At 43.9% G+C, this 13,425-nt stretch overlaps 1 protein-coding gene across 1 annotated transcript in view; it reads left to right on the top strand.

Annotated features, from left to right (window-relative positions):
- Positions 1-2,333, top strand: part of EGFL6 (EGF like domain multiple 6) — a gene marked incomplete at both ends in the record, with an annotated part of 41,347 nt that extends 39,014 nt beyond the window's left edge. The window contains one exon of the mRNA XM_084279156.1: positions 2,238-2,333. Coding sequence (XP_084135282.1) covers positions 2,238-2,333 — 96 coding nt within the window. The remainder of the gene's footprint in view (positions 1-2,237) is intronic.
- Positions 2,334-13,425: the final 11,092 nt, after the last annotated feature.

The following is a 13,425-nucleotide window of genomic DNA, read 5'->3' as shown; positions in this document are numbered from 1 at the left end:
ATCTTCCAAGTGTTCCACTAACTGTTTTACAGACATTGCTTACTGGCAATTGAAAGGCTTATCTGAACTGGGGAGCAGGAGCCCACATTTTAGGGGGCAGAAAAATTATTATCTGGTTGTAATTTCCGAACTGAATTACCCCAGTTGGTTTAGGACACTGATGCCAATAATCCTACCATTTTGAAAAGAAGCTGCACCAGACTGTAAATTAAGACAAGCAGTCGAAATCTCACCTTAATATCTCATGCAACAGAACCATATGTACATGCATACCTGGAAAAACAACATTTTTCCTTTTCATAGGAGAGGATGGTCTCAAACCACACTAAACCAGACCCTCAGAGCAAAAGGAGACATTATGTTTAACCAAGGGTGAACAATTTCCATAGGAGCAAGACATACTGACGGGCAGGGAGCCCTGTGCACTGATCTGTGCCTGGGAACTGCCTCAATCAGGACTTCAGCGAGTTTCTCTGTGAAATTCTAGGGCCTGGTTTTGGTTTTTATTTGTGTGGCTGAATGTCTTCAGTGCTGTGTAATGTGTAATTAAATACTGTGAGTATAAATGAAATGCAAGCCCTCTTGAAGGTTATTTGCACTGATGGAATGATAAACAAAAGCTCTTATATAAATGACAATCAGACTATAAAATAAAACTCCAGGCATTCTATTCCTAAAAATGAACCTATATAGTATACACATTATATACACACGCTACACAGATAGAGTAAGTGTATATAGAAGCATAGTAGGGTCAGAAGGGACCTTTAGAGGTCATCTAGTCCAACCCCCTGACAGTAAGCAGGGACATCTTCACTCGATCAGGTTGCTCAGAACCTCATCAAGCCTGACCTTGAATATCTCTAGGGATGGGGCCTCCACTACCTCTCTGGGCAGCCTGTTCCAGTGAGCCACCACACTCAGACTGAAGAACTTTTTCCTAATATCCAACATAAATATCCCCTTCTTGAGTTTAAAACCATTACCCCTTGTCCTGTGGCTACACTGTGAGAAGATCTTCTCCAGCTTTCTTATAGGCACCTTCAAGGTATTGGAAGGCTGCTATAATCTATCCCTGGAGCCTTCCCTTCTCCAGGCTGAACAACTCCAACTCTCTCAGCCTGTCTTCATGGGAGAGGTGCTCCAGCCCTTTGATCATTTTTGCAGTCCTCCTCTGTATGTGTTCCATCAGGACCAGGTCCTTCTTGTGTTGAGGGCTCCAAAGCTGGACACACCATTCCAGGTGAGGTCTCACCAAAGCAGAATATAGGGGCAGAATCACCTCTCTGGATCTGCTGGCCACACTTCTTTTGATGCAGCCCTGGATGCGGTTGGCCTGCTCATTGGTTGCTCATGTCCAGCTTCTCATCCACAAGTACTCCAAAGTCCTTTTCCCCAGAGCTGCTTTCCAGCACATCATCTCCTAACCTGTATGGATAATGGGGATTGTCCCGACCCAGGTGCAGGACCCTGCACTTGGCTTTGTTGAACCTCATGAGGTTCACCTGGGCCCACTTCTCCAGCCTGTCCAGATCCCTCTGGATGGCATCCCACCCCTCTGGCACATTAACTTCACCACTCAGCTTGGTGTCATGAGCAAATCTCTTGAGGGTGCATTCAATCCCACTGTCCATATCATTAATAAACATATTAAACAGCACTGGTCCCAGCACAGACCCTTGAGGACCTCTGCTTGTCACGGTCTTCCATATGGACTTGGAGCCATTGACCACCACCCCCTGGATGCGACAATCCACACAATTCCTTATCCACTTAATAGTCCTCCCATCAAATCCATCTCTCTCCAATTTAGAGAGAAGGATGTTGTAGGGGACCATGTGAAAGGCCTATTTAGTATACACACCCAAAACCTAAGGATCAAATAGATTGAAAATGAACAGTTATAATGTCTTCAAGAAATTAAGTGCATTAACATCACATACTCTGATAAAACTACATTATTATAATAGGATTTTACTCAATTTGCATTTTCTTTTCACAATGAAAATAAGTAATCCTATTAAAGGAATACATTTCCTATTGTAAATCCACACAGAGGATTTCAAGTCTAGTTCCAATAATACACAGAAACGCTAAAAGCTGCAAGGATTTAAGTCATTAAGTGCTGTATTGGGATAAAACATTCCCCAGATGTAGCATTAAAACTAATTAAGAGTCGCTAAATGGTGGGATAAGCTGCATTTTTGCTGTTAATACATCTTTTTGTCTTCTGACAGGTCACTTTTGAATCAGAACGTGGGAAGGGCAAAACTGGAGAAATTGGAGTGGACAATGTTATGCTAATTTCTGGTCTATGCGCAGAAGATACCTGATAATGGCTATTTGAGTATTTTGGATTTAATCCTACCTTTAATATTTGCCTTGCCAGTAGTGTATTTTTGTATCATTTTCCTTGTAACAAACCCCACAACCACAGAAGCCATGCCTTGAACTTCCTGCAGCAATGCAAACATCTGATGTGCAAGATGCAGAGAACACTTTTTAATGCGTTATTCTCATTCTAATACATGCCTTGAGAGTAGCACTACTGTATTTTATAACTCAAGGTCAGGGTTTCTGAAACAGTATTTGTCTAGCTTTTTTACAAATTCCATGTGTTCCATGTGTTTTTATTCCATGTGTTTTTATTCCTTAAAGTTCTTTTCAAAGCTGTTCTTAAGTCTTCTGTTTCTTTTCTCCCGCTCCACAAGAGCATAAAGCAGTATTTAAGAAGATGTTACTACTTCTGGTGACATAATTTAAACTTCTTACTTCATGTGTAGATATTATATGTATTCAGCAAGTAAGAAGAAAGAGAGGAACTTAATTTTTTTCTTGGTGGTGCTAAGCAAGTTGTAACTGGAATCATATCTTTGAGGACACGTACTATTTTTCAGTACTAATAAAGTGTGTAAAATACCCGGCTTGTCCTCAGTGTCTTTGAGTCACACAAATCACTGTTTAGAAATGATCCCTTTATAGTTTTGCAAGCTTTTCATGTTCATCATTAACAGATGAATCGGCACTGAAAAAAAGAACAAAAAGAATGACCCATCATTAGCACTTAAGAAACTTCTCATCACTCTTGTGTACTGACCTTCAGGGACCAATTGGTTCCTGCTGGACTGCAGGGCTCCTTTACCCCACAGAGGTGTGAAAGAACTGTTTTCAGCTCCCAGCAGACAGTATGGCCTGGTGGCCATCCAATGAGGCTCCTTCTTGCACAACTGAAAAAAAATCAAAAATCTTTATTGCAAGGTCCTTCATGTCCCTTCAAACTGCAGTGAAATGGATGGAGACTGTTTGCCATCCCCAGGAGCAGGGAAAGGAGCAGAACCTTCTCCCACAAGCTAGGAGCTGCCACCCTGCCACCCCCCCTGACGCTTGCCCACGCACACACATGCATACACATTATGTTTAAAGAGGGTCTACACTCCAGGTTCCACCTTTTCTTGAAATAAAGTCAAATGACAACATGGAGGACAAGACATTAACTGTCTGAATCCCAAGGGGACAGAGCTGCCCATGGAGAAGCCCTGGTTCAGGAAGTGTTTGGTAAAACATACGTGTGTACATGTTCCTCTTGGTTAGCTCTGTGTATCCCCTCCTAGGCTGACTACTGGCACTCTTTATTTTTGGTATGAGGAAGGAGATATCCACAACAACTGAACAGAATGTTATAGAGTAACACTAAAGAACCTTGAAGAATTTAGCTGATATGAGCCTATGCTTTTTAACACAGAACAACTACAAAAGGCCAAACACTTTGAATTGCACCTATAAAGCAAGTCAGGGATTCCTGAGACATTTCTTGTTGAAGCACAGTACTTTTGCGCTTTGCACACAGCTGAAGAAAGGGTGAGGAAGATGGGAAATGCCTGGGAAGTTTCCAATAGCTAGGTCATCTGGAAATGCTTGTTCTTTCTTTGAACAGGTTTGTGTTCCAAGACATGTGCTCTGAGAACTGTACATCAGCTTCAGCTTTGACACATGGATTTCTGGTGTCTGTGGAGGTGCTAAGGAAATGACAGAATAAGGACTTGAGAAATGCAAACGCTTTAATCCCGGGGCAAAAGCTCTGGGAGTTTCAAAGCAAGGGGAAAGTTCCCTCAATGGTGGTTGAGACACTGACTGTGATCTTGGGAAACCTGCAGAACCTGGTCACAATGAAGCAGGAAAGTGAAACAAGTATTTAATTAGACTCCTCCTCATCTGACTCCCTGAAGTTGAACTTACCCTTACTGAAGACCAAGAAAACAAAAGATCAATTTTACTGAGGTCAAATTCTGTGTCTAGCTTCAAGCAGCAATAATTTACACATACACAGTTCCCCTGAAGCCTAAGACTCATTACGGTCTTGAACACTATGGTGCAAATGATATATCTGAAACACATATCCAGAGCAAACCAAGTCTACCTAGAAAAGGCAGCAAGGCTTTTCTAGCATGTGCAGTCAGTTGGCACAGAAACATAAACGCTGCTGGTGGAAGGCTCCGTATCTAAAGACTATTTGCCCAATAACAGAGAGCAAACACAATGAACATAGACTGATAGGGAGCCAGGTAACTGGTATTTGTTAGTTGTTGGTTGAATCATGTGTGTGACAATTACTTTAGTAGAAGCACTCCATCCAAAAGACAAGATAAAAAAGAAAAGATTTTGCATTTCGTGAAAGGACTGAGAAAGTGATTTGCACAGAAGGGTACAAACTGCAGTAGCTGCCGCGAGGCTTCTGTAGTAGGGGCAGAAGTTGTTTCTCATTTGTTTGCAATGGATTGTCAGATACAAGCTAGCTTGCATCACAGCAGATCATAAAAATAACTCCAGCATAATGAGACTTGAAGAGCAAAACTGAAACCTTTTTTGTTGTTGTTGTTGTGAGTAAATTCAAAGATAGCTTCTGCTGAAGCCACAAAACAAACCCATTATGGATAGACATTCCTATAAACCACATTAGCACATCAGCAAATTAACTGGTATTGTTTGCAACGTTCATTCAAAAGATGCAACTGCTCAGGGCAAGAGCTACATGTTTCTCCTTCAGATGAAGACAGTTAAAGCGTGTATTATGTCATTAATGCTTCAAAATCTTCCTGACAGTTTTCCATTACTGTGAAATGTGAAATCCATTATCTGCTTGATTATTTTAGACAGCAAGGAAACTGCACTGTGAGTAGTTGAAAATGTTACAAGTATGCTACGATCAAGTGGCTTGAGCCTTGATAACATCATTTGCAGCTCTTAACTCTGATAATAAACTGCACTCTGCCTACAAGTCAATGGGAAAAAAGAGCTTCTAGCTAATTACCCCAAATCCTTCAAAAACTACTCAACACTTAATCTTGGAGGTTGTATAACAAAAGGTTTCCATCACTTTTCTTCAACTTCCAAAAGAATTAAAGGAGACATCTCATTTTGCCAGCTGTGAGTACATGGGAATGCTGAGACATGTTCCCACAAGATGATTATCGTTTAACCTGTGATTGAAAGGAAGTTAAAACATTTTCCAGCTGTTAGATGTTACTTTTATACATTAAATAAGGATTCCCCACTGCAATTTTTAAGGATCATAAGGATGAAGATAATGGAGAGATGCTTTCAGTGACTGATTGCCACTCATCATTACTTCATAATTGCTATATTTTTTAGGACAGAGTTATACACCTGCATGTACTGGAGGTATTGAAATTCATGACAATATCTTAACAAAAAGGCAAATAGCAGGAACACATGGATAATAACGTATGTGTTCATATATATACTGTTACATAAAAGCTCATCACAGCACAAGGGTTTTGACGGAAAAGCAGTTATAATTTTGGCAGTTATTAATTTCTCAAATACCTGACTTTACAGTTTGATTTCAACTAAGTTAGACATTCAGTCTCTCTGACCTTTCCCCTTTCAAACCACAGCTCTTCAGGAAGTGTCCATTACAGAACTGTTGAGAGACCACCGGTGATAATTATTTATGTGGGGAATATTTAGTTTTCAGTGACTCAGTAAAGCATAACTGAATGTTTTAGAAGATTCTTCTTCTTTCCTTTTTTCTTTTCTTTCTTTTTTTTTTTAAATGGAAATAGGTTAATACTCTATCTGAAAATTTCTCAAGTTCTTAATATTTCTGTAATGCAAGATACCAATTGCTATTTTGAATGCAGCCCTAACAATAACAATCTCCTTAGAGAGACTGGAGAAATCATTTTAATAATGCTTTTTAGATCCTCAGATTAAAGTTAACTTTAATTCCGTGTTTCATTAATTCACTTTAAAATGAAATAAAAGTAGTTCAAAGCTAAATGTTATACATAATTACCCAGTTCCCATGTATTTTCCCATCTTTCCTGTAGTGACATTGCTATCCACCCTGCCCTGCAGTGGTGGAACACAGGGCTACTTTGAGGTTGACTTACTAGCTGGTTCCTTCAGAAGGAGAGACAGTGGACATGGTCACACAGTTAGGGAGGTTTCTAACACCTGGGTAGTATTTCAAGAACCCTGTCTGAATGTCAACAACCCCAAGGCTCACACATCAAATTCATATTTGACTACCCAACATCAGACTGGTTAGCTGTGAATGCACAGCAGAAAGAGAGAGACAGAGAACTGCCTCAATCTCAATCTTCTTTCAAGTCCAGTACTGCGTGCAGAAGAGATGACTACTATGACTACAGCCAATCTGCATCCAGTGTGCCAAGACACAGGGCTGGAGAGAGGCTTTGCTTTCGCAGTGCACAAAGAGGGAGGCATTACCCTTGCTGTCATGGACTAGCTGGTGGATGGCAGTTGTATGAGCATCCCACTTGGTGCCCAAGAACAAGCTGGAATGTGTCTAACCCACAGTGGCTTGGGGGCATGGAAACAAGCAGCGTGAGCAGTCATAAACAACAGAGGTGAGTGGAGTTACTGCCGAGCTCACCCACCCCTGGTTCTGAAGGGTTTATCTGATCACACACAAGCAGCAGCAGTTCAAAGCCACCTAAGGAAATCACAGGCCTGATCCACCTCCCTCTCAAAACTGTATCAGAGCCTAAAAAGTTAAACTGACCCTTGAAACAAATACCCACTCAAGACTAGTTTCCTTGTGTGAATGAACATGCTTCAAGTGCAGGGTGAAGAGGTACCCTCACTGTATGAAATCTCAGAGTACTGAAGTGTGCCCCAGTTCTCAGTTCTTTGCAGTTTATGGACATGAAATCTGTGTAAAACTTGTGTGTATTGTCTTCCACATGACATTATAGATGAAGGAAGAGGTATTTGTTTAAAACACATTGGTCCCCTTTCCATTCCATTATAACGATTCACTGACTAGTGCTTGGATTATGTCAGGTTTTTTCCTTACTTGCTAGCAGAATGGTAGGGAGCCATTTCATGAAAGAAGTCATTTGTCTAGATGATAGTCAGATTTTTTCTTCAACTGAAGAAAGCTCCCCATAAAGAACTATAGTACCCGACCACAAAATGAATTCCACAGGGAGGGCCTCACTTTCAGTGGGCACTTTTTATTTCTCTAAAAATCTGCTCTCCATAGTCAGTCAGTGCCATGATTAATCATTCTTGGCTTTCTAGATTTTCAAAGATAATTCCCCCTAGTCAGGAAACATACTAATAAAAACAATGTTTTAAAGCCAGTGCCAGAAAACATCCATAATTCTGAACAAATCCATTTTATCCAGCCACACCAATAAAGAGTTTCTGAACTGCTGCCACCTTTCATTTAGTCTTTACAGGCGTAGTATCACAGAGAGATAATACAAAACCATCATGTGGCCAATTCTGTGATTTACAAACCCATTTAAAAGAAGGCTGTATGCGGTATAAATCAAAAAAAGATGATGCTTGGCTATGGAATTAATGGCACTTTTAATAATGAAATTTGTAGTTCTGCCTTTTTTTGATTTCCATGAGGCAAGATCATCTTTTTAATCATTTATCACAACTTTGGCATTCAAACTTCTTGCTGAAGGTACAGGGACACATTCTGTTCTCAGCCATGTTTATATCAGTTTTTTACTCATCTGATTTCACTACCGATACTTTATGCTGATGTTAAGAAGAGCTGACATGGGCTTTGCCTCCCTGTCAAGGAGCCTTTCTAACAAGCGACCATTTATCAGTTCTCTTTCAGGTTTTTGGGGAGGTTACAATTTCCTTGATTCCACTCCACAAGGAACAACTGCTGCCATTACCCCTGCACAAGGTTTCCCAAAGTTCAAACCACAGCTCCAGTGCCTGTACCCAGGGATTTTAGAGGAAATGCCTGTTCCTCAGTCCTTCCCCACCACAAGACTATTCCAAAGAGGCAACTGTTACATTTCCAAGAATGAACAATAAAAAGGAGAGACCAAAGCTTACCCTTGGTAAAACAAATTGAAGAAAGAAGACTTTGAAGGATACTCCCACATTTTTTTGTTTCAAATAACTACACAACAAATATTTTATGTGTGAGAGTACATCTCTGCAATATTTCGTTGCTAATGTATTATCAACACACATCATCTTCAAAACTCATTAAAAAAAATTTGTTTCATTAAAAACCCCCAGCATTATCACTGTCCTGCTTTCATAGGTATAGGTTTAAGTTAATAAATAAACAAAGAAATAACTGTGGCAATTTTGCAGGATGTTTCCTGCTTGCTGACAAGCCAGCATTGTTCATGTGCATTCTTATGCTAACGGTATATTTTATGTACACTACATGCAAAAAATGCAAACTTACAGTTCATTTAAACTCAGAAATGTTCAAATGTTATAGCATTTCCAAAATGATGTGCTTTACCACTATGGGGCTGTATAACGAAGTTGTCAATTACAGGATAAAATAGCAGACTGTTATGACATCAATTTAAACAGTAAATATAAAAAATAATTTTATTGAATAATACCCAAACATTTGGGTTTGATTTTGTTATTCTGTAAATAGAATCCGTGTTTTAGGAAAAAAAAATAGGGAAGTTTAGTTGAAACTGATACTATTCTGTACAAAAACCTTACAGTGAACATTGTTTAATCAACATTTTCCCAACCAGTTCCGTGGCTATTTAACACTTTATCAGGTGGCAGGATGACTCACCTCATTGAACAGAAGCCTATGTTTTAGAGTAGGTACTTATCGCAGCCAATACGGAGGTCTCAAGGGAGTTGTCACTGTTAGAGTAGCACTGGTTTTATCCCAGAAAACCATGCAAACACAAAGGTGTACATAGCTATCATTACACACATATGCATATATGTATGACTGCAATGGGTATCTAAGTATGTAACTTTTATCATACTTTTGTTTATTTTGCTTCAGGGGTGTGCTGGTTTTGGCTGGGACAGAGTTGATTTTTTCCATAGCAAGGGGGCTTTGTTTTGGATTTGTTTTGCAAACAGCCTTGGTAACAGAGGGGCATTTTGTCACTGTTGAACCAAGGCTTTTGCTGCTTCTCACCCCATCCTACCAGCGAGGAGGCTGGGGGTGCACAAGGAGTTGGGAGGGGACACAGCTGGGATTGCTGACCCCAACCACATGACATTATGCTGGTGGAAAAAGAAGGAAGCAGGGAGATTCTGAGTAATAGCATTTGTCTTCCCAAGTCACTGTTAGGTGTGACGGATCCCTGCTTCCCTGGTGATGGCTGAATTCCATGCCTGTCCATGGGCAGTGGGGAATGAATTCCTTGTCTTGCTTTGCTTGCATGTGCAGCCTTTGCTTTCCCTATTAAACCATCTTTATTGCAACCCATGAGCTTCCTCACTGTTTCTCTTCTGATTCTGTTCCCCATCCCACCATCAGGGAGTGAGCGAGTGGCTGTGTGGGGCTTGGTTGCCAGCCAGGGTTAATCCACAAGGGTAGTTGAGAAATGATTATTGTCTCTGCTTTCTAAATGGGAAACTGGATTAATGACCCCTTATTCATTATGAAAAGAGAACAGGAGTTTTGATATCAGCTTTTAACAGCATCAGTTTGATCAAAGACAGTTTAATGAAGATGCCCATCAGTTCTTTGAGTGAGGAACCCACCTCCAGGTTTGATCCCTGCTCAGAGGAGGGCTAATCAAAGGGAGCAAGTCATGATCCTTCTTGTCTCTTCCTGCCAAGAGAGGTCTGTGCTTCTGCAGTAAGCAAGGCACTTTTGGCTGAGGATATAAGGAATCCTATTTATAAAGTGCTCACAACTGTACAGATAGAGAAAGATTAAAGAATACTAGTATTCACGAGCCTTCTCCTGGGAGCCCCAAACTGAGACTAAACTGTGAACTCTTTAATGTTGCAGTGACAGCTGCTGCTGAGCTCATGATATAGGTATGCTGCACAAATACTTAAAAATACATAAGATGGGCCACTGGATGACATGCTGCATTTGGACCTGGAAGGCTTGGACTGTGTTCCTGTGTGCCACTATTTTATTTTGCCAGTGCTGGACCATCGTGGCATCTGCTTCAAATTCTTCATCTCTTGTTTCATAAAAATACAGACTCTTTGGAACATCCTAGTTCCCGGATACTTTGTTGCTGTGAGAGCCACATCGACAGGGCAGAAATGAAGCCTGAACTTAACTGTGGCCTGCAGCGTTCCACTGTGCCACGTGTTCAATCATGTGGGATTTGTGGGTTTGGCACAAACACATTACGAGTTAAGTATTAAACACAAGTAGCAATCAATGGCATCTTGGCATGTATCAGAAACAGCATGGCCAGCAGGTCCAGGGAGGTGATTGTACCCCTGTACTCAGCATTGGTGAGGCCACACCTCGAGTACTGTGCTCAGTTTTGGGCCCCTCACTACAAGAAAGACACTGAGGTCCTGGAGCAAGTGCAGAGAAGGGCAACCAGACTGGTGAAGGGGCTGAAGAGCAAACCTTACGAGGAGCAGCTGAGGGAGCTGGGGTTGTTTAGCCTGGAGAAGAGGAGGCTGAGGGGAGACCTTATCACCACCTACAACTACCTGAAGGGAGGTTGCAGAGAAGCAGGTGTTGGTCTTTTCACCCAAGTGACAGGTGATAGGACGAGGAGGAATGGCCTCAAACTGTGCTGGAGCAGGTTCAGATTAGACATTGGGAAAAAGTTCTTCACCCAAAGGGTTGTTGGGCACTGGAACAGGCTGCGGGTGAGTCACTGATCCTGGATGTATTTAAAAGATGGGTAGATGAGGTGCTCAGGGATACAGTTTAGTAGAGGACAGGTATGGTTGGACTCAACAGTCTCCAAGGTCTTTTCCATGACTTTGTGATTTAGGGTTCCTCAGTTATAGGTGTATAATGCAACCACTGCGTCACTAGCAAAGAGAGGCTTGATACCACTCAATAACCAACACTGATCACTAGTTCATCACAGTAATTTACTAAATTGTTTATGTGCCTTTTTACATGCTGTACAATGCAAGTTCAGGTAGGTAAGTTTAGTTTACTGTCAGCAGAGAGCAGCATAGGCCTCATTCAAGAGCAAGAACATGTATTCAGAAGCCACACCACCTTTTTACTGCATTTGAGGATAAACTCCAACATACACCTGTACATTCGCCGTAGAGCCCAAGTTTTACTCTAATTTTACGATGTCATCTCTAATGCTCTATGTAAAACATACATGAAAGAGGAAAGCACAGCAATAAGGGCCATGACAGATACCTTTGCTTTGACTGAAATACATTAATTTTTAGGTGTTCACGAAGTTATCTGATACGTCCAGCATACTTCATTATATCCAAAAGCTGCTACCCCGTGAAGTTTTACAATATTTACTTTGATTAACCTGTAACAAACAGCTCCACTTGTAACCCATCAGTTATACCAAAACCAAGCGGGTACAACAATGAGAATTGGAGATTTTGCAGTGTTTTTTCTGTTCTCCATGAGCCTCCACCACCATCCTCTTTTCCCCACCCGGTGTGTCGTGCTGCCTGTCCCCACCCGTGTTTCCTGGGAAGGGCCATGCCATGACCGAAGTTAACGCCTACAATTACATTAACACAATCTACTTTTTCATTCAGCTTGGGGCTAAGGGAGCCAAAGAGCTTTTCCAGCTTTCCCAAGCAAGGCCAGTGCCCAGCTCTGGTTCCATCAGCACGGCGTGGGGCTCCCCCCCCACCACCAAAACGTGGTGGCAGCCTCTGTGGGCGCGGTTGCCGTCACAGCCGAGGCTGCTGTGGAAAGCAAGTTATTTCCACGGCTGCTGCTTTCCCCGGAGCGCCTTCAACCCCTCCAGCGGCCCTGTCCGACAGCTCAGCAGCCCACGCCGATTACCCGCCCCGCCTGTCCGTCCCCCGCCCCAGCGGGACGTGGCTTCTCAGCCCGGGGGCAGCTCCCACCCCGCGCAGGAGCAAGCTGGGCTGCCGGCTTTCTGAGGTGAATGTCTGCCTCGGGCCTGCCGCCCGCAGTAGGGTGTCCAACCGGCGCCAGGGCTCACTGGCAGCCTCGGGCCGCGGCCAGCGCGCAGCCGCTCACACCTGCACCCCGGGCGGCTCGCTCGCAGAGCTGGGAGCGGCGCCGAACAGGAAGCTGTCGGGAGGCGCCATTTTGAATCCTGCTGCGGAGGTAACGGCGCCGGCCCCGCTGCCGGGGCACGGGCGGGAGGGGTGGTAGCAGCGCTGTGTGTTTTGTTTTGCATGGGGCAGTGGGAGCGAGGCGCGCAGCTCCCCCCGCTCCAAGGTGTTTCCCGTCGGGTAGTGCCGAGGACACGCTTCCCCCTGCTCTGGCGCCGGGGTGAGGTGCCGGGCTCTGGCGCCTGGGGGGCGGGAGCGAGGGGTGCGGGGGCTCCCTGCAGCGGCTCCCTGCAGCGGCGCGAAGGGAGGGGACCGCTCCGCGGCTCAACCCCCCAGGAGACACAACCAGCCCCGCTTCGCCTCAGGTCCCCTTTGCCTGTCAGCACGGCGCCGGCCCCGGCTCGGGCCTCGGAGGACAGCTGGGAAGGGGTGCAGCGCTAGCAGCTCGCCGAGGAATGGGGGGTGGTGTGGGCAGGAGGGTCTGCGCTTGCTTCTCCAGCCGTGGATGAGCCAGGAGCCTGGGGAAGGGTGGCCTTTCACCCCTGGGCAGTACAGCAGCGGAACAAGCTTGAGCTTAGATGGCCTGAGGACGTGTAGGAGGAACAGCCCTTAGAAGGTTTTTCACGGAGGCTTTGGAGAGAAAAAGCTATGGACCACCAGCCTTGCTGAGCGGCAGCTGGGAGCACGGTCGCTGGGTGAACTGGCCCGCCCTTTCTATGGAAACGGTGGCAGGCTGACCCTCCAGCCCCATCACCGCCTCCCTCCTTGGGCCCAGTGCCTGAGATGCGGGTTATGGTGATGTTGGTCGGTCAGCTGCTGGCACCACGATGCCTACTCCAAACCTCTTCCAGACCAGTTATCATCTGTAGGTGGCTTCCACCTCGGGCAAATACATACAGCTGAACTGCTGCTTCCTCCCACTGTTGTGATTGCCCTACTGATCTATATATACCACAAGCAGCT

This window comes from Gallinula chloropus, assembly GCF_964237585.1.
Source record: "Gallinula chloropus genome assembly, chromosome: 1".
NCBI lineage: Eukaryota > Metazoa > Chordata > Aves > Gruiformes > Rallidae > Gallinula > Gallinula chloropus.
Note: the sequence above shows the minus strand (reverse complement) of the source record. Positions and strands in the feature narration are given on the sequence as shown.